Raw genomic sequence first — 27,060 nt, forward strand, 5'->3', positions numbered from 1 at the left:
TTTAAACATATTTTATAACTCCATTAGTGGCCTAATTTTAAGTGAACCATAGTAGTATGAACTGATACAGTTTGTATCTAAGAAATTTCTAATGTGTTTTCACCCCTTAACAAAGATAATTCACAGTTTGTATTCCATCATCCATTTCAAATGTCACTATAACCTACATTTATTTGGCATTGCCTACCCATTTACCCATTTAGTTACTTGAAATACCTAGCCATTTTTACCAATTTCTCCTAACTGCTTCTCAAATGAAAACCAAGAAGAAAAGTGGAAAAATAATTTTACATGATGACAGTAAAAGTATAATGTGCATTATGTTCTAATGTCCTGATGACTGACTCCTTCAGTAGGAAAAAGGCTGAGAAATTTTAATTTCTCATACAAATACATCGGCGTTTCTAACAGCAAAACTTCTAGTAGAGATTTTGAGCTTTCCTTGAAGGAATAGGACTCATACAAGAAGATTTAAATATCTAAACAAGATGGAAAACTCTGGATATTTTTCATCACATAAAATATTCCCCTCTATTTTAAGACAGTCTTGATTCTAAGTGAGAATCTCCAGTAGCACCAATCTAATGTCATTATGTAGTGAGGAAAATGTTTTTGTTTACATTTATATAAAAAGGAAAGAAAAGCACTTTGCTTATTAATATCTACTGAATTGTTTAAGAGGATTTTTAAGATACAAGTTAAAAGAATTTCATAATTTCAATTTCTCCTTTTCATTTAATAGTAGACATTCATTAGGACCCACACACTGTAATAAATTATAATAATTTCAAACAAGAATTAAATTACTAGGTACCTAGTGAAAGAGCCATTTTTTCTTAGGTACCCTGTAATCTAACTGTCAGATTTAAAATCTATTCCAAATCAACTCTTCACAACATTCACATTTATTCATCTATGCTAAATTAATAAAAGGTGTGAATAATACTGACAAAATTGATCATTATTGTTCATGTAGATTTAGAAAATTATAAGGTAATCTAAAATATAAAAGGAATTGAGGGAAACTATTACAGTTCTTATAAATAAATTCATCCTTTACTATCTTTTTTAAATCAGAAAAAATCTTCAGCAAGAATTTATTGAGATTGACTAGCAAAGCTATTTAATAAATTGCACATTTCAGAACAGAACTGAGTTTTTTTTTCAAAAACTATTAAAAATTGATGATGACACTAATGTAAAATGAGAGTTCACCCAATATCTTAAAAAGTAATGTTGAAATTCCAAAAAAAGCTACCCACTATGAGAATGATGCAAATATTTTGTAGTTTGAGCCTTGAGTATGCCAAACACCTTCCAGAAGGTCCTGAGTGAACTCAGGTAACATGGAAGTAAATGGGAATTGGGGTCACCCAGAATCCATTGGAATCCAGATCTGACCGAATTCACCAACTCTGTAAAGCAGGCCAACCATCTCTCCCCCTTTATCTTGTAAATAGACGTACAAGGGGACAGCATTATCCAAGGAATTAAAGCTGTTACACAACCATCTTTCCTTACTTTCCACATCTCAGCACCCAGAAGTACACACTGGATGCTATTCCTGCTCTAGTAAATCCAGAGACAATGTCTGTATCAGACTCTCCCTCTCCTTTGCACATTTGCAGTAATTCCTGCCATCTAACCTCAGTGACCCTCTCCCCCCTGACGGGGATCCCTGCAGATAAAGTAAAGCATGTCAACATCTGTTCCCATTCACACCGATTTTAATTTACAAAAAGAGCTTTGCTATTTTCAGAACAGGCTCCAGAGCACAATGACAGATTTAAGGCCTTTAATGGGGTTGCGTTTTGAGTGTGTCAGCGTTTCAGACTCACCAGGACTTGATTCTAAGGGGCTGTACCAAAGGAAGCTGCGGGGGTTTGCAGAGCCACAGAAAGGGTGTTCTCTTCACTACCGTGCTATTTACCTATAAACCCGCTGGCAAAGTTTTATGTCCTTAACAAACCCCTGCATTTTCTGCTTTGAGCAGAAATTTGAGATCACCAGGGATACAACTCCTTCCCTTCCCTTCCCATTTTCACTCTGTGCATTCCTTCTGCCACTACACACTTTTCTAAAATCCAGCATGTATTACGGGGGGGATGTTTTCCAAACTGCTTTCTCATGACAGAGTTCTGTTCTTAACGACTTCTGAACCCACTGGTTTTTGTAAGAGCATAACCAGGACAAAGCATTGTGTGGTTTTTGGGTTTGATAGATTTTTTTTAAAAAGCCCACGGTCCTTGGTCTCTCCTGCTCTATTACAAATATTACAATAACTGTCATTATTCCAAAGTTCTTTTAACTGGTCATTATTTATTGATTACCCTTGTAAATCTAAAGTATTTATTCATCTCACTAGAAAGTTGCAGAGACGCAGACTGTGAGGATCACAGTGGTACAAAAACAATTCAGAGTTTCAGGGAATTTATGGTGAACTCAAATTAGGTTTTTTCCCATGTCCTCAACAGGGTTTAGAGGATTTTTAAAAGATATACAATATGAAGAACAACTTGAAGAAACAATGCACAAGTTGTGTTGTAATCACAGAACAGCTAAGACATGAGCAGCTGAGCAGAAGGAAGATGGGCAGTGGAATGCCATGCAGCAATCAGCACTGTTGACTAATCAGAATTTGAGACACTAGAAGGTAATAAGGGTATTATAAAGAATGGCTTATTGAAGGAGCAGCTGTTTATGTGTAGCTCACTGTTTAAATGAATTCCACTAGATTGCCATGGTATGTTTTGGTTAGAAAAAAAGTTTTACTCGAAAAAGTAAAAAAAAAAAAGAAAAGGAAAAGATAGATCAGCAAGGGCAAGCACAAGGGAGTAAATATCTGGGTATCATGACCACAAGTACATAAATAGAAGCAGTTCTCTAGGTGCTGGGGAACTCTAAAAAATTACATAAATTCAGTGGCCCTGGAAGTTACAAAAGAATATTCATTACTTAGGCAAAGCTTAAATGTCATCTTTGTTAGCCTCAACCACTGAGCGTTGTTGCCATGGGCACAAGAGCTGAGGTGGTTATGGAGGGTAAGAGACAAAGAGGAAAAAACCAAGGGAAAGTATAACTAAAACCAACTACAGAGCCATTTAAAGACATTTATATTTGCACCAGCAGCCAATAAACACAATAAATAAATTCAACCTCATTTACAAAAAAAAAAAAGCCAATTTTATTATCCCTTCCCATAAACATAGTAATAAAATAGTGCTATGATTTCAACTAGGAAAATCTAATTAAATAATGTAAAAAGACCAAAAATAGAAGCAAATTCAAAATCGCACAAGTGAAAGCAGAAACTCACCATAATGCTCAGACAATAATCATGTTCAAATCTATGTGCCATAGGGTTATTCAATAGTTTTTTGCTTGCTTGTTTGTTTTCGGAAACCAAGCTAAAGTTTTGCTTTTCAAAATATCTTTGAAGAGTTGGGAGCAGGAAGGAGACTATCTAATTGTAGTTGAAATTTATCATAATCCATTATTTAAAATATTCTACTTTGGACAGCAAGGGCTTGGTAATATTTAAAAGCAGTCAGCAAGAAGTGGAAACTCTGGTATCTTTTGTAACAGTTCACATGTCAGACTGGCGAAGTGCCCACAGTGTACGGCAGAAAAATCTATTTAATGTCTGCCCCACAAGGCGACATGAGGCTTGATTGGCAGAAAGCAGAGAGTGGCTTTTGATCATGTGTCCTAACAAGCAGTTCCAGCTCCTGTCTCTTCGGCTGAGCGGCTCCACATTACCTATTCAAACAGAAGTGACAGGCCACTGCACTACTCTTTGGCTCTAGTCTCACGCAGTGGGAGCTATGCTGGAGACAGAGCCACTGATTAAATATATCACTTTTTCAAGACAAGCAGGTTGTCTGAATCAAAGTTGGACAGAATAGACTCAACATTATTAAAAGAGGATATAAAACTGGAGTTGAGTGATGTTAGGCCAGTGTGTACAGCCTCAGGGATTCACAGACTGACAAGGGGAATAAGGAACAGCAGAACTCATAAAGCAGGGTCAGAAATTAGCTGTGACACCTTGGCCATTTTCCCATCACTTCAGGGCCACTGTGTTTCAAATCCTATAGTCTCTTTTTTTGGCCTTTTTTTTAATGATTTTCTGTGTGGAAAGGACGAAGGAGGGTGTAAAAATCATTAACTAGCAAAAGTTGCAAATTGCAGTTTTACAATTAGATATAAAACATTAGCCACATTTTGCCACCTAATATACTCTGTTTTCTAATTAGATTGTGCCTTTTTTCCATGTGTTCTCATCAGCCAAATTATTGTCATCAAATAATTTGTTGATACAGCACTGGCTACCCTTGCTCTAAGGAACAACCGAAAGCTGGGGAAAATGACTGAATAGAGACGCTTATTACATTGCCTTGTTAGTTCATTAACAAATTGGTTTCATTTTTGAGGTCACATGTCTGGCCACTGTCTGTTGTGTTACCTGATACACAGACACAAAAGGGCAACAGACATGATTCTTTTTCTAGTTATTATATCACAGAAACACCAGATACGCTGAAACCGAGTGGAACCAATGCTCCAAGTAAATTTTTAATTACAAGTATAACTGCAGATGTAACAAAACCTATTAACAAAGATGCAACAACCCCATTTAAACAACTGAAAACACAAACAGTCCACAGAGGGAACAGAGGCTGAGGCAAAAGCTTATTTTACTTAGTGATACATGTGCATGCCAGACCTATAAAATTATTTCTGGGCTATTCAAAGTTCTGTGAAAAAAAATTTAAATTATAATACAAATTCTTGACAGATTTTTTCCAGAACTACTCCTGCAGTAATTCTATTGAAATTAATAGAGTCACCTCAGGAATAAACTTGGTTCAATATTTATTTTTCACTATGGCAAGTTCTTCTGACATTTTAACAAACCTCTGCTCGATGTGTTAGTTTTTGTTTCACTGTAAATATTCAAAAGTAATCTGCTTGCTACACATTTAAGATACAATAAGGACTGCTAAGACCTACACTGAGAAGCAGAGCTGTTTTAAATATTGAATATGCAGGTAAATTTTAAGATAGAGTAGAAAGAGCTGAATCTTGTCCTCATGCATATCCTGTAACACACAGAGCATAGCTATAAATGCAAACAGAAATCATTCTTAAAGTGGTGTTAGACTAAAGAATTCAGTACAGAGCCCTCAATGTTTCTGGTGTCACTGCAGGCTCTCTAAGCTGTAGTGTTCAGGCTTCTTCCAGATGGGCGAAAGAGCCTGCTTGCTTCAACATTTTCAAACAAATAAAAGACAGGAAAGTATTCAAGATGGGGTTTTTTAGGTTCAGTGAAGATCATGATTTACCATAGAGGGTGATGTCACATCAAGTTCTGTAAGAAATGTGAGCAGGCAGCAGTGCATTATAGCTTCATGTCAAAATATGGCAAATGGTTATGTAAAGCATTAAGTAAAGCAGTTAACAAAAAAGAAGATGAAAATAAACAGCCATTCATACATAGGGCACTGTGCCCAGAAACTCTGGGCACCTATGTAAGTAAAACTAAAAATATATTATGATTAATAAAAGAAAACAGCTATTAGATACATTCCAAAATGCTAGGCTGCAGAACAAGACATTTTGGAACAGCTTTACTGATTCGCAGCCCATGCTAAAGACAGACCCAAGACTGCAACCAAGTGAGCACTGCTAATCAGGACAGAGCAATGCTAACAGGAGCTCTCTGCAGATGTTTACACAGTAGTTGCCCTCAAAACTCTATTTAACAAGGACTAGTGCACTTGCTTTTTTCAGGAATATCACAATCTGAACTTTAAAAAAAAACACCACTACTTCTTTATCTTACTAAAGCAGGACAGAAGAGGGTGGATTTTGACACATTAACAACTGCTTCATTTTGGAGATCATTGTGCCAATGAGCAAATAAGGAAGAAGCCTGGCTACAAACAGGAATTAGAAGGATTCCTCACAGTCCAAAATACATTTGTGAAGCACAGAAATATGTAATTCAGAACACTGAATTGTGCTTTTTTTCTTGGTTTTCACTTTGTCCTCATCAGCTACGCACAGGGAAGTGAGAGCACAGGCGCAGGGCTAAAACTCAGATTATCCAAGTGAACAGGGCTCAGCCAGGGCTCGAGCAGAATTTCAGGAAGTATCAGACTTCATCATAATAAAGTTCTTCTTGGCTTTAAAGGTACTAGCTCAGTCTTACAGTGCAGAACTAGTGGCCTTAAAATAAATCACATTTTGGACCACACTTAGGGTGCTGTGCCCAGTTCTGGGCTCCTCAGTACAAGAAAGATATGTGACAGGAGAGAGTCTATGAATGGGCCACAGGGCAACCAAGTGGCTGGAGCATCTCTCACATAAAGAGAGGCTGGGAGCACGGTGAGGCTGAGAAAGAGCAGCTTCCAGGGGATGATATATAAATATCTGATGATAGGAGTAAAGACAGATCCAGGATCTTCTCCATGGTGCCAAATTACAGGCCCAGAGGCAAAGAGAACAAACGGGAAAACAGGAAATTCCCTTGAACCAAAAGAAAATCTTGCTTATCGTAAGGATGACCTAACACTGAACAAGCTGTGGAGTTTACAGCCTTGGAGATACTCAAAAATTGGCAGGACATGGCTCTGAGCAACTCTGTTGTAGGTAATCCTGCCCTGTTCAGAGAAGCAGTGCCTTCCCACCTCAGCCACTCCACAATTCCTTGATTCTGTGTAACCTATAGCAAACCAAGTGAAGGGGAGCAAAGATAGACTGCCACTAAAATAATTACAGTAAGGTTCTTTCTCGGGTTGGCTGATGCACTCAAAACAAGCAGCAAGAAAGCTGCTTTTCATGATGACATCATAAATTTTATAATGCTGAACTGAGCAGTTCTTTGTAAAAAAGGATAAATTCAAAAGCCAATGCCCTCCCTTACACTGTAAAGTAAGATTTCCAAATTTTTAAGCTCCAATTCTTCTCATTGTAAATTTCAGGGAAAATAAAATTGAAAAAAAACCAACACAACAACTTAAATGAATATTTTAAATAGAAAAAAAAATAGCTACTTATTTTTTTCCTCTCTAATTCCCACTCATATTTAATAATACACAAAAGCAACACAGACATTGAATGGATTTAGGCTCCCTGTTAAGAATATTTGTTTGGGGTTAATTAGCATGGCTGAAGACTAATCTTAGTAATTGCTTGTTGCTTCCACTGGTGGCAGGTTTTCTTCACAAACAAAGTGGTATCTTGGAGTTTCAGACTGAAACAGAAGTGAGAGTAGCTACTCTCTCCACTGGATGAACAAGAAAGCCTGATCATGCAACTGCCTCATGCAGCCAGGCAGCAAGTGCCTCTGTCTCTACTGTGGCAACCAAATAAAGTTGTCAAAATTATTTTTAAGTAATTATAAGGTATCTAAACCAAATACCATATAGAAAAATAAGGAATATATCAGCATTTGAAATGTATATGCTGCTGAGCATTTTTACTGTCATTTCTTTAAGAAAAGCAGATCTAATTAGCTGTATCTCCAAAGTGTGCACCTAGCATTTTTATTATGTATTATAACATTTTGCTTAGAGTTGACATTTTTATTCTGACAAGCACTGTCTGGAGAGCTCTCAATAAATAATACATTTACAATTTTCAGTAAATAAGCACTGGACACAAATCGTTATCCTTACTTACAGCTGCCCCTCTCTAATAGTGCTTTTACAAGTAAGGTGACTATTCAGTCTAATGCAATACTCTAGTGCTGGGAAGATATTTCCATTCATTACCTCAGTCACAAGCACTTAAAGCACTTTTAGGCCCTGTTGCAAAACAGCAGGAATGGGAAAGCAAGTAAGGCTAACTAAAACTAAAGTCCATCACCAAAGAAACCTGAGGCCATTCACCCTCCAGAACTTTGAAAATACAATGGCAAACAAGATCAGCCATTTTCAAGCCAAATTTTTTCCCTTGTATCCTTTTATTTATTTACATTAGCAATTTTAGGATGGGAAATAACACAGTCTAGTCCCTACTATTAACTTGATGACTACAAAAGGTATTTCAATTGCCATTTTAAAGCATGATCTGATCATAGCGTTGTTTGTGTCACAGAACATCAGAAACCAATGAAGTTTGAATTTATTTTTCTGCTGCCAAGATCATGCAACCAAAGTAGCTCTCCATATTTATACAGCTATTTACTCACTTATAGTCTCTACCACAGAGCTCAATGTCAGTTGTACGTATTCATACTGATCTTGCCTTTTTTACTGCCCTTAGGAAAAAGCTGGCTTTTAAGATACCCTTTTCTATTAATGCTTTCACAATACTAATAACATACAAATAGTGTAAAGATAGCAGATGTTTGACCTGTCTAAAACAGAGAACAGAAGTGTAGAGAAATATAGTGCAGAAAATTATATAAGATGGAAGCACTGGGACAATTTATCATGCAATAAAATAGAAATTAAATTATATCTAACACTGAAGAAGGTCAGAATTGAGGGGTTAATGTGGAATTAAAGAAAAAATAAAAATGAGATGATCCCTGAAGGTAAGACATTGGAAAACACATCTCTGGGGAGGAACTGACTGGAATGGTCAGTAGATGATGGCAAAGAAAAGATTTCACCTTTTTCAGTATAATCTGTCCTGTTCGGGGATAATGAGAACAGGGTAAAGACACAATTGTTCCAATGAAAAGGATTTTATTCATCTCACATATTCTAGGTTGAATAAAGATGTTTCTTCAACATCATATAAGAATCTCAAAACAGTGAAAGCAAATACCTGCTCAAAAATAAAGAATTTTTCATGGCTAGAATGGATGTTCCAGTCCTCAGAACTGAGTCCTGAATTTCAGACTCTTCCCGTATCAGGATCATCTCTGTTTACCAGAAAACGCAACAATTTTGTAGAGGTGCACAGGTACAAAGCCTTAAACAGAGAACAACCTGCATTGGAAAACTGAACCTCCAGGAAAGTAGAAACTCCATAAAATTCCATGGATCCTACACCGATGTAAATGTCAGACAGTAACCAAAGTGTATTTTTTTCCTGACAGGTTCTCAAATGGCTACCATCAGACCCATCAACTTCTTGCTGATGATACTGAATAAGAACTAAGAGGGGACATGAAAACCTCTTAGCAAAGCAGATGGCCTAACTAATCTATCAACGTATTCATGTAGATCTCGTTCTCCATGATACCCATGTAAAAGTCTGTGCTATTCTCCATTTGTGGACCATGAATGAATTCCAGGACCAAGAAAACTGAATGGAAGATTCCAAATGTAACATGAGACATACTCAAAAGTGCTGCAAAATTCTTGTATCCACACAGAACCTGGGAGTAGTGATTAGATTCTCAAATGCTACAACACTGGGTAAGACTGTAGTGTAAGCAGCCAGATAAACAAAAAGATGAGGTGGAAAGATGACAATATGTCCCAGTTTCTTAAATAAAAATTGAAAGACAGCATTTAGTCACAAAATACTATTCTGAAAAATTTAAAGGACATAAGAAAGTGGATAATCAAAAATGCCTAAATTCTCACTCAGAATGATAAATAAAAATATGAGACAAAATATTAATGGCCAGACACAGTATGGTTACACACATTGAGTCTCTCTTTGCAAAAAAATAATAAATTTTTAAATGTATGTTTAAATGCATTCTACATTTCATTAAACAAAAGAACATTAATGGAATTAATTTCTGATAGAAAAAGCAAATACAACAGAGAGAAGGAAAATAGGTTGTATCTTCTTTTAGTTACCAGGAAAATAACCCCTAGAAAACACTTCCTTTGTGGTAATGTTGCAAAATGCTCCAAAATTACCTTAGCTTAAAACATTAAGACATAGGAATTCACTGTAGAATTCAACAAATGAATCCTTAGAAATTTTATGATCTACAAAATGTCTATAAAGAGAAGAATATTTTTTTTCTAAAAAAGCTGCATATATAGCATTGAAAAAGAGTGACCAAAGTGATTTTACAAAGATAATAGGAATTTAAAAAAAAAAAGAGAAAAAATAAGTTGCATTTAATTTCATGGTAAGGAGGTAAATAATGGAAGAAAACAGCAATTTAGGAAAATATGCTTCGTATCTCTTTTTTAATTCAGTCTGAGTCATCTATTTGTTTTCTGGACGCTTGGGCTTTTGCATTTTTATTTTGGAAGCATGTCTGTAGTTTAAAGAGAAATTCTCTTTCTTAGATGCCACTATATACGGCTTCCAACAAAAAGCAAATAAAAGTATTAAATTAACTATATGCATAACTGATTCTGAATTTTCTTGATTTTTAAGAAAAGGGAAACAAGATACAGATGGTACCGAGCAGATATGGCTTTTTCAAAGGTGATGAATAGATTTGAAAGTGAGTTTTTCATATCCAAACAGAAACGCCAGTAACCATTTGCAACTTTCATGGGTATTACAAAACACAGAACAGTAGCAATAAGTCATTTTTATTGATTACTTCGGGTAATCCTAATACCAAAACCCAGTAACATTTTAGACGTCTTCAACAAAATATCTGTATCCATAAAAAAAATAAAAAAGAAGAAAGAGCAGGGGTCTGCAAAGACCAAGTGTGTTTGGACAGCCAGGGATCATGCCTTCATCAGCGGAAAGTGTGGGTATTCAGCACACCGTAAAACAGATAACTTGAATTGAATCTCTGCAAAAATTCTGAAAAACATTTTAAAATATTCACTGACCATAAATGGTCAGCAGTTCACTTCTAGGACTCATGCACCAAAGAAAACTCCTGACATGAAAGTTCCTCAAAGGTTGTGCTTAAAATTATGCTAAAAAACAAGTATACATGTCTGAAGTCTGTTCTCAGCTATGGCCAGCTTAAAACAAAGAATGCAAAACTGAAACTCTCCATTCATTTAATACGACATAATACACAGATTCTTAAAAAAAAAACAAAAAACAGCCATAATAAAAAAAAATATAAAAATTAAAAAAACCCAAAACCTAGAAAATAAGCAATTGCAACCAAAATTGTTTGCCAATGGCCACTTAGAAACACAGTATGTGAGGGTTTAAGTTTACTTACTTCCCAAAGAAATTAGCAGGAAATTCTTGGATCTGTATGTGCAGTATTTCAATATACTTATATTACATTCCAATATAATTATTGAAATGATAGAAAGCTTTGTAGGGGAAATGTTAATCTATTTAAAGTCAATACAACAGAAAGTGTTCAGTTATTATTAACTCATGAAGCTGGAGAAAAAAGAAAACAACAAAGCACAAAATTAGAAAAAACACCACTACTGAGCAATGTATTAAGATTTTCCCTAATGCATATAGAATTAATAATACGTGTAAACCCTTAATTTTTTATTTAGATATCCACCCATATATCCTCCTATAGAGAGAGGGTACAAACAGGTGCACATGACAGAGAATAGATGGAAATTTATGAATATACTACTCTTTATATCTATGTTCGTTAGAACGTAGTTATATACATACATAGAAATATGTATGAATATATACATACATAGAATTATGTATACATACATAGAAATATTTACCATGCATACATAGAATACATATGAATACATAGAAACAATGCATACATAGAAATCTTTGATCTCTTAATGTTCAACTATGGTCTTCAAGGAGGAAACAAGAATGGGAAGCACTTCATAAAAGGCTTGTGCTAGAATTGTGCACTGGGCTTGGTTGAAAAATGAGACTGTATACATTGCTCAGAATCAAGGTCAAAAGTGAATTAGGAATCCAGGCCCTGAGTAATGAGGGCTTAGCACTTAGCAGAAATGACATGCCCAGTTTCCAGCTCAGAAGTGCCAGCTGACCTGCCAACCTAGCATTCCAGATCTGAAAGGGGGAAATCTGTTCTCCTCGTTACAGACAAGATGTGTACTACTAATTATTGCTCCTAGAGGCTTATGATGAAGTACAGTAGGATAGTTGTCTGGAAGCCAATTCTCAGCATAGAATTCAGGCAACCCAGGCTGTAAATCTATCTCACAAAAGTAACATAAGCAATATTCAAAAAGAAAAGTCTTTTACTTGAAGGGGATAGAAAAGGAGAGAAGCAGTTAGACCATATTGCCTAACATAAACTCTTAATTTTGAGCTATCTAGAGTTTTAATACTTGATTGTACTGTAGGTTACTTCCAAAGGAAAAGGCCAGTAAAACAATCCTTTGGCTCATAGAATAACTAAGATGAATATACTGAAGTTATCCAAGAGGCCCTAGAGTCTAATGTTATTGATTAAATTAGACACCTGTTCATTTCTGACCTCTTCTGTCCTACGAGAACACGTGTCAGCAAAGTCTTTACATACTCAAATTAACTCTAAATATTTGTAGCATTCTTTTCTTTTTCAATTACAATTTTGTCATCAGTTTTCTCATTTCCAAATCATTACAAATTAGGGCACAGGAGTGCCTTACTGTATAAAAAAATGCAAATACTGGACCCCAAAGTAAAAAAATATGTTGTTTATTCTGTAATGTTGGTAATCTGTGTTCGGAATACAAATAAAGCTAAAAACATACCTAAGCTATATTCCTGTGTGAGGCACCCGTGTTCCCACACCATACACAAGACATGACACTGGCTGAAGCACTATTATTAAAGAGAGATTAAAACAGCTGTACATTATGCTGAAGCACTCACTCTTCCCTTTACAAACAGACGGTCATGGATTACAAGCAGCACTTGACCATTTAAATCACTACAACAACCAGATTTAACCAGCTGGGCCATATTCTCTTAGGCAATGCCTGTTGACCTCCTCAGTCACAGCTGCTCAGATGAAATTCTCATTAGACAACTTATTTTCAGGAGCCAAAGGACTCTGATTAAATATATCTATTTAGACACAATCAAGTCTTCCAGTATATATCCTCTTTCCAGCAATATGAGGTACAACAGAGACCACAAGGAGTATATACAAGCATGTCAGACACCTAATATCGGAGTCTACAGCACGAAGTATTTAAGTATTTGACCCGAACAACTTGTATTTCTCAAATTCAGATGATATGGATGGACCAAAAAGTTACTATGTAACAATATTAGAAGAGACTTTTCGTTGAGCTGGTGTTGGGGTTAGGTCTGATGACTGGAATTCTTGAGTTCTTTACTCCACATTTAACTCTACAATTAACTTGCCATATGACTGTGTGCCAGCCCAAATCCCACAGCTACATCAGTGGTCAAGGAGGTCATCCCTATAAATAAGGCTAACATGAACTATTACACTCTTTTAAAGGAGATATGCAGGACTTAAAGCCCCACACCACAGTATACAGTAGAAACACATGCCTTTTCTCCACTTCATTCATTAAACCAATTATATTATTCTCTCTATTTATAAAAAACTCAGCAAGTATTTTTCATTTTGGGCAAGCAATTTTGTGACAGGGAAGGGCTTAGTACACAAAGGGCTCCTCAATTTCATTGGTTGCATACTATTTTAAGAAAAGGACTGCAAAGAAACATATTTTAAAGGATAGGTGTTAAAGAGCATGATGTATGGTGTGTGATCAGCCTATTAATTAGTTTGTTCAAAAGACACTGTAAGGTGGCAAATCAACTTCATAATCTCAGACCTCATTTCTCCAACTGACTTCACAGAGCTAAAACAAAGTTCAATCTTAAAATAGTAATTATTTTTAAAACATTTTATTTTAATCAAACAAGTATGGAGAGTACTTCTTTTTAATTCAGAGAAACCACTGAATACTGAATCGGGTATTCAAATACGTTCTAAGAATTTAGATATTCCTAGCCTACACAGAAGTTTAGAAACACTGAACTTCTTAAGTGCAACATCCTGAAGAATTTCAAATCTTTCTTTTAATTATTTTTCTGCATTTATTTATATGCTACCAGTCAGATGTTCATTGATTATTTTCTGTTAAGCATAAGTAATGAATGGGAAAAAACTTGATGCAGAACCATAAAGTCATCACAGAATGGCCTGGGTTGGAAAAGACCTCAAAAATCATCTAATTCCAGCTCCACTGTGGTAGGCAGAGACCCTTTTCATCAGACCAGGTTTCTCAGAGCTCCACCAACCTGAGCTTCACTTCCAAGGAGGGGTGTCCACAACTTCTCTGGGCAACCCGTGCCAGAGCCTCACCATCCTCACGGCAAAGAATCATCTCCTAGTGTCTAATCTCAGCCTAACCTATACATGAAGATACAGTCAAGTACCTTTGAACTTACAGGCAGACTTTCCATTATAATGTGGTCCATAAAAGGCAAGATTATTTTATAGATCAAAAATGACCTTTATTTCTCTGCTGATGAGGACACATAACGTGTAAGGCTCTGACTCAGAGAGAGGGATCGCTCTGCTCTGTACTCTTAAAACAACCAGTGTATACTAATATAAGGGAAGTGCAGAAAATTCTTAAGAACCCACAGAAATAAGCTATGAAATGCTTGAATCCCTACAGATAGATGTTATGTTTAAACTTTCTGATGCACATTTTTATTAGCACACCATCCAGTACACTCCTGGAAAAGCCTTAGCTGTGGTGTCAATATAATCAACAGCAACTTGAGCACTCCCGCAGCAAAGTACGAGCCAAGACCTTTGATTAGCATGGAGTGTCGAACGACTGCTACTGACTGCAGAAAACAACTTTGCCAAAGTAATATTTAAAATAGTTTTCCTAGCCTAACCACCAAATCTAAGAAAGCAATTTTTAAAAGAGTGATCTTTACAGCTGAAAACAGACAGATGGTAGTAAAGAATCTGGGACATTCTCTCTTTAGAGATGTTTCACCAGCTTCAGAAAGGACACCTATAGAACATACTGGCATTTAACAATTATGCCAAGAAATTTAGAAGCCTACTTCCATCACTATATTATTTTATCCCATATTTAAACATATTATTGTATCAGCTTCAATTTTAATTGAAATCTGCATTGCTGTATTAGCCAAGGGAACTTAGAGTGCACTGTTTGAAGTGTACTGTGACCATACCATGAAACTGAGGAGTCAAAATAAGTCTGAACTCATTCAAATTTCAATTAAAAAAAAAAAAAAATTAAAAAAATCAAATCACAAAGTTTTACTGCCTTTTGGCTTTGCTACATTATAAATATTCTTCCTGGGTTATTTTTAATGCCACAAAAACAGAACTGGTAAAAAATATCTCAGAGAATCCACACAGATGCCTCCACACCTGTTTTTCTATTTCAGAGCCTCCTGCTCTCACAACTTCCTGATTCAAACTCACGTATGAGCTCACAGACTAAAAGGTATTGTAGAATCAAGTGAGACTTCATTCCATTTACCAGGAGGAGAAATTTTCATGGTGGGTCCAGGCTGTTTGTACATGTACACTGATAAACCCACTCTCCAATTCTTTTTGTTTCCTACCACAGCCAAAATCTTCACAAAATCAATGAAAGTATCTGAATAAGGACTGGCTACATAAACAGGCTTAGCACTCAACAATTTGTCCTAATTCTTATCTCTGTTTTAATACTTGCAACAATATCTGAGGAGACTATTAGAAAAAAACCAAGAGATTTCTTCCTTTGTAATTCTAGCTATATAGGTCAGAACCATGTATTTTTACACTTAAAACTGTTTCCCATTCTCCTAGTTACAGATGCTCGGTTATTAAAGGGATGAAAGATGAGAATTTTGAAGGCAAAACAAACCAGCTCATGTTTTATTCATTCTTATTGTTTAAAATAAACATTTGTCTTTTAAAAGGAAGAACAAATACAACTGAAGAATATCCCTCAAGTCCACAGCCAGTTAAGAATTCATCATAACCCTTCAAGTAAGAGTTCAGTTTTCACCAAATCTAATATTCTTGCTTTGACTCACAACCAAGACAATTTTAAAAGTTTTTAAAAACTGGCAATTTGTCTAAAATCCCTAATGGATCTCAAACTACCATTGCCATGGAAACCTGTGAATAACTTTATCCTTGCCTTTGCCAATTATGCAGTTTTATGGCCCCCACATCCTCTATGCCATAAAAATTATGGGATTGGAGGGGTGGGGAAACTACATCAATCCTATCCAATGCATACCTTCTTGCTCAGTCCTGGTCATTTCTTCTAGTTTCTTCTGTTTCAGTGTGTCCACCACATCTGCTAGGCTTCCCTTGCGGCGCTCTGGTGTTCCAAAATTAACACTGGTCATTAGCTCGCTGCGGTCACGACCTCCTTCGTCGGGCTTGTTTGGTGAGGTAGAGGTATTTCGGAAGGAATATAGGGAACATAACTTATTACTCTCTGACTCCTGCAAAGAAACAAAACTATGTCAAAACATAGGCTCTTCCCTCATGGCAGAAGGATCTCAGGCAGGCAAAAGCTGAAAGAATTATTTATTAGTTTGTAATAATAACAAGCCTACATATCTCATTCAGTTTATAAATTGAGCATTATGATTTTTATTTCCTCATTTCAGCGCTTTTCATGGGCACTTTTGTCCTTAAGTTCAGTTCTCTCCATGTTTCTAACATTCAGACTTCATGCCTTTGATAATCTTCTTCAAGGATTTCCCTCATCAGAAACAAGCCATTTTAATACTTTTCAACAATGAATGTGTTAAGCTTTTACAGTTTTCTGTAGTTCCTTAAGGACAATATGTATGGCACTAAGGAAGAAGGTACATGCAAGGACAAATTACTCCTGAATAAATCCTCAACTAATGGAAAACAGCGTGACTTCAAAACTAGAGAAAGGTTTAGGCCAACAGTGACCAAGGAGGAAAGAATCTACTTCACAGTTAAATAAGGTTAATAGTATGTGTGTATCTATGCATATTCACTGTCCTTTAACTCAAATTTAATTTTTTCTTAAAGAATGAATGTTATGATGCTTCTAGGAAACATAGGAAAGAATGAGCAAGAAAATGAAGTTGTGACAAAACAAGTCATATATGTATGGTACATATATGGTATGGTCCACATGTATCAGGTGTTACATAGACAAAAAATATAGAAGTTAAAAGGGTTCATCTTTTCTGTCAATAGACAATGTTTATTTGAGCAAAAATTAAAATAAAAAAAAGGCATCAAAAAACAATGAGTAATGACAATTCTCCTCAATTTTGTGATATCACCCAACAGTGAAGCCCTTGCTGAACTTCTGTGGCTCAGACTTGTCATTCTCCCAGTTATATTTGCAACATTCACTGCATCTCTGCTTTCACAATTTCAAGTAAAAAGAGAAGTAGTTCTTGGATTAGTCCTCAAAATCTCAGCCACAAGAATTTCTCACACACTTCTCTTTCCAAAATTACTCTTCTATTTTAATTTTTAATAATGCCAGGCTAGGAGTGTTAAACATTTGGGGAAAAAAACTACTGGGGTTTTTCTGTTTCCTTATGGTATGCCTAGAAATATTTGTGTGTATATTAGATTCCATGAAATGTACTTTTTTTTTTTTTTTTAATTTAAGAGCAATAAGAGTGGCAATACATTTAAATATTAAGAGGCTAATTAATAGTCTTGTCAAAAAACATTCTCACAATGCAGTGTTCCCCATAAAGATAATATTCCTACTACTTTATAAGCTGAAAGTACCCATCATCAGAGCACTAAAAAAAACTTGTGTTCTGAAGGCTAGAAAGCATTAACCATCAGCAGCACCACAAGACACAAATCTTTGCTTCAGTCTGGAAGAGATTAAGAAGTAGCTGTGCAATGTAATAGGAGGAGCAAGACCAGCAATGAGCAAGCTGGGTGACATGGGGCTGGGGACTGTGCAGAAGGAGACGGTGACACATCGTCTTCAAGCACAGCAGTCTGTGATCAGACAGCACTGTTACTGTCACTGGAGAAGGACGCAGCATTTGCTAGGAATGTTGCAAATGTATTTATTCACTAAGACAGGAAATTAGAAGACTCTGTATCTCATCCCACTGGTAGCAGCCCCTCATCAACACAGTAGGAACAACAGAGGTTTTGCAGGCACAAACAGAAAGAGAGGTGACATGGAATAAAAAATTTATTTTTGTATTTTCAGCAAATAAACATTAACAAATTTTTCACTCCATAAGTTTGTATTCACTGAAGAGTCAAACATCACAGAGAACAAGATACTAGACCAGATACAGAGATGAACTTTAGTTGCCTTTAAAATGGAAAGCTTTCATATATTTAACTCTTTCTAACAAATACTACTTTGCATTTTTCTTAAAACTTGGTCTTACAGTGGAGATTAAAAGAGAATCTTTAATATTTTTCAGATGTAAAGCCTGGATTTCTATTATCTCTTTCCTCAATGAAGAATTAATACTACGTACTTCAGCACTTTCACCTTTGAGGATGCTACAAGAGCAACTTAGTAATTTTAAAGGAGTTTTTTCTCAAGAGAGCAACATCCTCTTACAGTACATGAAGCACATCCATCAGGCTCAATGCAGGGGTTTTCATGCTCTCAGCAAGGAACACTACATCTATTGTTTAGGCCGGAAACAAGAAGATAAGGCAAATCTGCGGAGTAAGTAGGAATAACAGAGTGTTCTTCCTCCTGATAATCCCTCCTGTTCCTCGTCTGGATGCATACACGGTCCAGCACAATGTTCCTTCGCTGCAGTGAAAAACTCCCCTAGTCCTGCCTCCATCAGGCAGCACATTCACCCTTCTTTTTCTTGCCCAAAAGACTGTAATAGCCACAACAGAGATGAGACAAGTTTAAACTTCACACAAATAATGCAGATATGTGTAAGGGAGGCAGAATGATGGCCTTTGCAAGCATGAGGGTTTGCCCAGTTAATGAAGTATTTTATATTGTCAGTTTTGTGGATAATTGAAATTTAAAATAAAAATAAGACAGAAAAAGCATTTGTAATATTTCTGTTTCTGTTTAGGCCTACAGCAGTTAGAGCAGGTTTTATTAACCTCACATTAATGGCTAACTAGACAGATCAAAACACCAGGGGGCAAGGGAAGTATTCCTGTTTTTTTTTCTCTAGAAAGTTGACTCAACTGTATTTGAAGGGAAGTTGCTACTGCAGCATTCAAATTGTTGAAAATGAAGTAAATGTTACAGAAAATTTATGAAGGATTTTAATTTTCATGATGGACCTAATAACCCTTTGCAGACCACCTGTTGTGGCATGTCAGGCTTGTCCCAGCGCCTCATGCACTGCAAGACCAGAAGTGGAACTATCACATCAGATACATCAGATGCAGACCAGGTAATCAAAAGTTAATTTGCATTGACATTCACGTGCATTCTGTGAATGCATGACATTCACAGAGACCCTCCTAATACATCCAGGTATCCTCAGAAAAGTCTAGTGGATCATGTGTGCTGTCTGAAACAAGAGGGATATCACCTCTGCAAATTGTTTGTTGGTCCTCTTGCCCTAATGCATAAAGCACTTTCCCTAAAAAGTCTGGAGTTCAGATGGAAAAGGACCACCATGCTTCCTAAATTAGAACAAGCCCATGAATTCATGGTTAGGAAAGGAGAACATTTTGAATATGAATATGGAACAATATAATAAAGACAGATCTCTTATCCTTAATAAGCTTTTTTAAGTCACCTTTTACAGAATGAGGAATTTCCACTTTGTTTGATTTGAAGAGAGAAAAGAAAGGATGCTATTAAGGGTTTTTTAAATGTCTTTTCCAAGATCATGTAAGAGGAAGTAAAGACAAGTAAAGGACCTAGCCATGATCAACTCAAATGTTTCCATTTTGCAAAATCTAAATGAAAAATCCATCAGCACTGCTGAAAATTCTCTGTGCAAATCAACTTTTCTCAGCATCACTGATAAAAATAAGTGATGCTTAAGATATTTATTTAAAAATAAATAACAAAACATGACTGATATTAATATCTACTTAATGTATGTGGATACAATCTGGTGCCCAAATTCATCCAGTATCTCCATAACACCCTAGACAAAGGACATGAGACTCCCTGGATTCTCATGTTTAAAATTCACGTATTTCTGTGAAAGTGGTACTTTAAGTCTAAACTTGAAATAATGTCTTCAACACATAACATTTCCCTTTGAAAGGTACATTTTTCAGGGTGTGCTATTCTCACCGATTTCAGTGATTTCCAGGTAAGGCAGGGGAAAATATGGAAAATATAATCAGATAAATGCAAACATTTAATCTATGGATAAAAGATTTAACACAGGGCATGCTTCTTCAGGATCCCACTCAGTTTTTGCTGGATTTATAAAACTATCCTCCCACTTACACATAAAACTGGATAATTGTAGAACTGTTTATGCCTGTACCAGAATGCACAAGGGATTGCACAGGGATATTTGTCCAACAAAATGGAGGCCTTTCCAGACTGGTCTCTAACAGTTGGCAAACCATAAAATTTGAAGACAGCTTATGAAACAAAAAAAGAACAAATCTGAATGCTTAAACAACATGTACAAGGATTTTCTATCTTAATCTCTCCTCTTTGCCTGTGTCAGATAAAAATGCTTGAAGTTGCAAAGGTATTTAGTTGCAGAGATGACTAAGCCAGAAAATCTTAATGTTCAATACCTGAAGTGAGAATCAATATTCTTGAACCACTATTGGTTCAGTCTTGAACCACTATTTCAGCTGCTTACTATTCAGCAGGGGCAAAATTGAGTCTATTTTTTGAAATGTTTGGGTTTCATATCAAGGTAAATAAATGGCATTTTTCCTGTCTACATTTTCCTACCAGCCCATAAGCACAGACCAGGTTTCGTTACTGATCATTCAACCCAATGTGGTTAGTGTTTTGACAAAATTCTATTATTATAACAGTTTAAATACCTATATATAGACACTAAAACTTAAGGATTAAGTTCCAAAGTGTACAAAATGGAGAAAAATGAATTTAATGCACAAAAGAGAGAAAACCCAAAAGTAGCAAGGCATGGACACCAAAATACTATGGATGACTCATTCAGGGATAGATAGCCCCTGCATGAAATCACACTTTACTTTTACTAAAACTTCCACCTTTCCTATATATCACTTGGAAAACAACATGAAGAGTCCCACCACAACACGGAAAAAGCTTTCCTAGGTCTATCCTTGGCCTTTTTCATATTAGAGGCACATTACACTTTAACCAACCTCAAATTTTCTTGGAATGTATGTGGTCCAACAACACTTTCCTTAGTCTTATCAGCTTTGCAGGCTGTCTGGTGTAAACAAGTGACCTGTTGGCTATTTCTTTTTGAGTTGCTGTGAATGGCTCGAGTACAACTTTGGTAATGGCAGGAACAATTATGAATAATTACTAGTAACTTGGTAAAAATAAAGCCAGGACCTCTGTGACTATGCACATGGGATTTTCTTCACACACCACAATAATTCCTTTAAAACTGTTATGCTAAGATAATATGTAAAGATAGTTTAGTAGGCCTCTCACTCTGAGAAAATTATTTTTTGCAAATACATTCACTAAATTTCACAAGTTACATGGGTTCTATTCTTCAAAAAGATAGTTGATGGTTTCTGTACATAGAAAGGAAAATCCTTATAGTTTCTTAGATGTTTCTACTGAAAAGGGATTGAGCAAATAATAATAATTTTCTTGTAAGTGTAAAAAAATATTTTCCTGTGTATTTAGATTCTAACAGTTTAAGTAGTTCATTTTCCATCAGTGCTCCCACTGGTTTAAACAGGATAAGTGAAAGTACTGCTGAAAGTAATGAAAATAAAGGTATTGATAGCTGACCCAGTGTTTTTCATATTTGTAGGCTAATATTTATAGCAATACCTGCAAGCTGAATCATGAGCCAACATGGTCACCTTTTATGAAGTCTTTTCACTTCCAAAATAGAGCAAACAGACACAAAATTACAGTTCTATTGGTGAGACATTATAGGTTAAAAAGAAAATTCAATATTCTTGCTCCTTCCCTCAAATAGCCAAATTACAAAATATGGGGGGGGAGGGGGGGGAGGGGGCGGGTGGTGTATTTAGGGTTTGAGATGTAACTTCTCAGTCTGGGGACACCAAAATCACGAGTGGAGATCTGGCTTGGGACAGATCTCTGTTTGATATTCTCTTAAGGATTAAGGACAGACCAACTGGTGAGCTGGATTCTCTTGTCAGGAGTCTTACAAGGGGGGAAGTGCACAGGGCTGCAGATTTTAAAGGCAGTATTTATGTTTCACTGAGGAAGGATGGATCCTCTGGAGCTCTCTGAAGGTGATAAAAGAGGAAACCTTACAAAATGAAACTGAGGGCTGTACGAATCAGGGTCACAGTGTTAGTTAGCAATTTAATAATAACTGTGATCAACTTTGATTGAAAGTTGACAACTGCAATCCCACTTAATAGCCAGGGAGAAAACTGTTTCTGTAAGAGTTCAACTGAAATCACAGGATGAATGGCCAAGAAGTAGAAAGCAAATATTACTAACATAAAATGTGTTAGCTGAATTGCTTATTTCAATGTGGATGAGGCTTTTCTGTTATAAAGGGATATTTATCTGTCTCTGCATTGAATGGGACACATGTAAACACCCCAGGAAAGTTGGATATCTAGAGTGGTTTTGATTCCAAGTACTAGAGGCATGCTGGCACTTGGAACTAGTCTGGAGTTAACATATAATGAAAGCAAATGTTTACAAAATCATTTCCAATCACTACATTAAATATGGTTTCCCATTTTGAGGAATTTAATTAAATAGAATTAAAATAAATTAAAAATCTAAGTGATCATTTCCAATTCTCATCTGATTAAGAAAGAAACACAAAAGTTTTATTAAGAAAGATTTATTTAAAATCAAGGCTTGAGAATGACTGCTATGAGCTATTGAGAGAACATCATTTGTTAAGTCTCAGCAAATTATGCTAGTGGGAGGGCAAATGGCAAGTAATGGAATAAAGCTCAAATCTTTAACTCAACATTTACTGTGATAAAACTTATACTGATTTCACTGCCAAAGTATAGGCTAAATACAATCTGTAAAGGGCTTGTATTCCATTTTTTCTACATATCTAAAAACCTCAAGAAGAAACAACAGAACAGTAAGCTCTAAGCCAAGAAATAATTTGCTAAATTGAGACTTAAAAAAAAAAAAAAAAAAAACAAACTTTAGATCAAAGGTTTAAAAATAAGATGTCCTAATAATCAGGCATATATAATCCAAGAAAGATCTTATGAAGAGGCCACTGCAAAACCAGCTGCCTGTTTGGAAGGCATGGGCAGGGACTTTATGTCTCATGTAAAATATGACCACTTATTTGCAGCCATCACTTCCCGCTCAAGTGTTGGAGCAAACCAGGTAAACCAGCTTTGGGTACATAGATTTCAGAGGTTTACCATTTCTCAGCTTTGTGATTCGAACCCTTCTCTTTACAAATAAGCAGCAATTTGAAACACGCTGACAGGCAGTTTGCTCCACTCCACAACAGAAAATCACCTCAAAATCTTAAAATGCAATGACAAATCACTTCTATATGGCAATCAACTCACCCGCAAATGATATGCATAAACTCGTGTGCTTTTGTAAGAGTTAGATGCTAAGGATTTCCTTAATTATCCAAATACCATATGTCCTAACTCCCAGTGTTTACGTTTGGTAATAAATCACAACAATATTGAGACTTTATGCCTTGCACTTTGGTTAAATGCTCTTACTAAGGAAAAAGTAACGGACAGCCATTTACAAAATGATTATTTAGACTTACATTTTCATCTAAACTGAAACTGAAGAAGCATTGTGATCAGTCCCAGCTGATCAGCACTGTTTACCTCTTGGGTAAATAAAGACACATATTTTGTGATGCATGTTTGCCAGAAGCTGCCAAATAAAACAAGGATTGTGTGGCTTGGATATTCCAGACCACTTTGTATATATCCAACTTCCCTTTATTAGGTCATCTTAATTGTCCAACTTATAAGTAGGTCTATTGTAAATATAAAAATAAAATTTGTCTTTTTGTTTTTAGCAGTATCAAATGCACATGAAAATCCTCTGTATATAGTTACATGACATATATTACATGCTCTATGCCCCCCTTTTAGCATTTGCAGAGGAATGCACACAGGAAACCAGCCTGCTGCATAGAGCACTTGTATTTCTTTAAGGTAAACACTAATGAAATATTTGGAAGATTGAAATAAAAACAAGAAATTTATGAGACATAAAGGTATCACATAAAATTGCTGTGAATTACAATAACATTGGCTGAATCCCAGAACAGATAATCCTTATAAACATGCAGGAATGTTGTAAACTGTATATGAATATCAGTGATACCATACATTAGGAGACTCATATTACACTTGGTGCTGTGTAAGTCTCAGTCCCTGGGTTTTTCATGGCCTCAAAGATTAAAAAAAATATGTGTAGTATCTTTCCTCCCTCCATGAAGATATTTTATGTACACAGTTTTATTATGCTGAACAAAGATACCAAAGTCTGTTTTTTCTTGAGCTGTCAAAGTACAAAAGAAACGTAAAAAGTCCTTGCACAGATGTAGTAAAGTGCTGGATTTTATCTTTTGGCAGGTGCTCAATATGCAGCCCACATAATCACATGTTAATGACTGGAGTGTGTTAATCAGCATGCATACCTGATTCCTTCTTGCCCAAGGAAAAAAAAAATTAACAATTTAGAACGTGTTAATGTCTTCTACTTTTGAAAAAATTCATGTCAATATACAGAAGTGAATTAAAAAGTTCTCAGAAATTGCTTCATAAAAATAGGAAATGTTAAAATAGGTGAATGGAATAAAATTACTACAGATTTAGATGAACATAAACCACAAGTCTTTTGCAAAGAACTCAGGTGATGATTAATTCTGTTTAAACACAGTTCACCCTAGAATATAGGGAAAGGTTTAAAATAGACTGTGCATTTGGAAAAGAAAAATTATACAACGTCAAAATGAAAATAAAACAAATATAACAGGCATGCCAACAAGAACAATTATTTGATTCTTCTTCAAATAAAGTTCAATTTTGTATTTCACCACCTCCATTAAGCACATTATCCTGCACACTTTTAGGGAATTGTTTTATTGTTTTTAATATGAAATGTTAACATCCTTTTATGCTAAAGCTAGTAAAACTAGGTCCTTGATATTTCAAACCTTTAGAAATGCTTAACATTATAGTTGTGGGTAGTCCTAATAAAGTTAAGCACCTGAATGCCTTCTGAATCAAAAGAACATGCTTGAAAAAGAATTAATTCTATCTTTTCTGCAATATATTTTTGAATGTTTATTTTATGGAAATATAAAATACTATATCCTCAGCTTTTTCACACCCTTTAATTTCAGCCAAAACTTTGTACCCATGCAATTATATATGTAGGTATTTATCTCTTTAGTTAGATAAAAATTCTAATGCACTACCTGGCATGCAGAAATAATATCACGAGCAAAGGAGAATTGCTTTCGATGATCACAAAACTCAGATTTGTACATGTAAATAACAGCTGCAGGAGCAATTTAGCAGAAACAGAATTGCCAGAGTTTAGGGCATTTATGTTGGATGCATTTTATATGTTCATATTCAGCCCATAAAGGAACCAAAAATAAAATTTCAAAACATGCAATTGTATCAATAACTTTAGAGAATTTGAAGTCATGAATTTATATAACAACAAATTCACAGTGTTTAGCATGTGTAAATGTTTTTCAATGATCTTCTCTAAACACCTGAGTTTATTTTCCTTAAAGGGAAGAGCCTTCAACACGAGAAGTTAATAACATGGAGCAGGAGGTGGGGGAGAGCAACAGGATTGTGCCTGTTTTTGTAGGGACAACACCAAAACATTAAGACCTTTGGGATACCACCTATTTCTGTCTTTCTGAAGACAATAGGTTTGTTAAAGCTATATAAAGCAAAATTTGATATGTGGTGATTTAAAATTATTTTAAAATGAGCAAATATATGTGGTATGAAGAGATCTTCAATTTCTCTGCTGCATATATAAATCTGCTCTCAGTACTGCTGAGATGTACACACAGCCACAGTGGAAAGGTGGGAAGCCATTCACTCCTTTGGCAAGAAGTCAACAAAAGATAGAGTCTTGACATAATTGACAATATTATGAAATATATGTCAATGCTGCCATTTGAGATAAAATTCAATGAGATACAATTAGTATCTAAATCCAAGAGGTCTCTGAATGATGTTACAAAATATACAGGGAAAGACAGCATATATTTGGAGACAATTTTACTTGTGTATGTATGTGTTTGGTTTCCCTCAGTCACAGGGAAATAACACCCATTGCTTTGACTTGATTTGCTGCAGGGGTTGCCTGTGAGAGTCCCTCACATCCAAATAACAGCAGAGAAAAAAAGACATGCTTGCGCCCATTCAGTGCAGGCACACACTGTGTCACTAACACACACTGCTAGCTGCCCTGGGGTCATGGGCAGGGAGGGAACAGCAGTGGGAAAAGAAAAGGGTCCAGCGACCATCACAGTGACACATGACCACCTACAAGTGATGGCCACAGTGTCTGTGAGATCCTCACATCCTCTGTTTGTTATACCAGGACTGGGGGTGGGAAGAGAGCTCACCTCTCTGTGGGTTACTAACTGCTGAGAACAGACAAGAAACTGTGCATTTTGGAGAAAGAATCTGGATTTCTTTTCATTAAAGCTGCTAAAATTCATTGTTCACGAGTCCCATATCCACCCTTAACTGTATGGGAATACACTAACTACTACATTCCTCAAAGAATTCCTCATTTCTCCATCTAAATTTGTGCTTTCTTGTTGGCCCTGCTTTCTCCTGATCCTTCAGATCAAAAGTAAAAAAAGTCTTTATCATTTACCTCACGGGCTGTGTGGGACTCTGTATGAAGGGGGCCATTACTGGTTCTCCGGTGAACAAAATATATTGATATTTTTCATTTCTTTACATACTGGCCAGTAAATATATTACTGGGATACAACAATTCAATTACTATTAAATTTAGCAAAATTAAGTATTTTTGGCCTTTTCCACCACCTTAACAGAGGCAGATTTTGGATGCAATCTAAAAATCTGTCTATTTTCTTGCCATCTTCTCACTGTCTCATTGGACAAGGCACAATACTTTCACCATTACCTTACTATCACTCTGCCCTCTTCCCTACAGTTTACCATAACAGATA

General features: G+C 35.8%; 1 protein-coding gene across 50 annotated transcripts in view; it reads right to left on the reverse strand.

The window, feature by feature from the left end:
* Positions 1 to 27,060, reverse strand: part of SOX6 (SRY-box transcription factor 6) — a 369,681-nt gene that overhangs the window by 195,794 nt on the left and 146,827 nt on the right. For all 50 annotated transcript variants that reach the window (XM_086893202.1, XM_086893189.1, XM_086893212.1 and 47 more), the window contains one exon: positions 16,059 to 16,269. In XM_086893202.1, coding sequence (XP_086749328.1) covers positions 16,059 to 16,269 — 211 coding nt within the window. The remainder of the gene's footprint in view (positions 1 to 16,058; positions 16,270 to 27,060) is intronic.

Source organism: Cyanistes caeruleus, chromosome 6, assembly GCF_971803275.1.
Source record: "Cyanistes caeruleus chromosome 6, bCyaCae1.hap1.1, whole genome shotgun sequence".
Lineage (NCBI taxonomy): Eukaryota > Metazoa > Chordata > Aves > Passeriformes > Paridae > Cyanistes > Cyanistes caeruleus.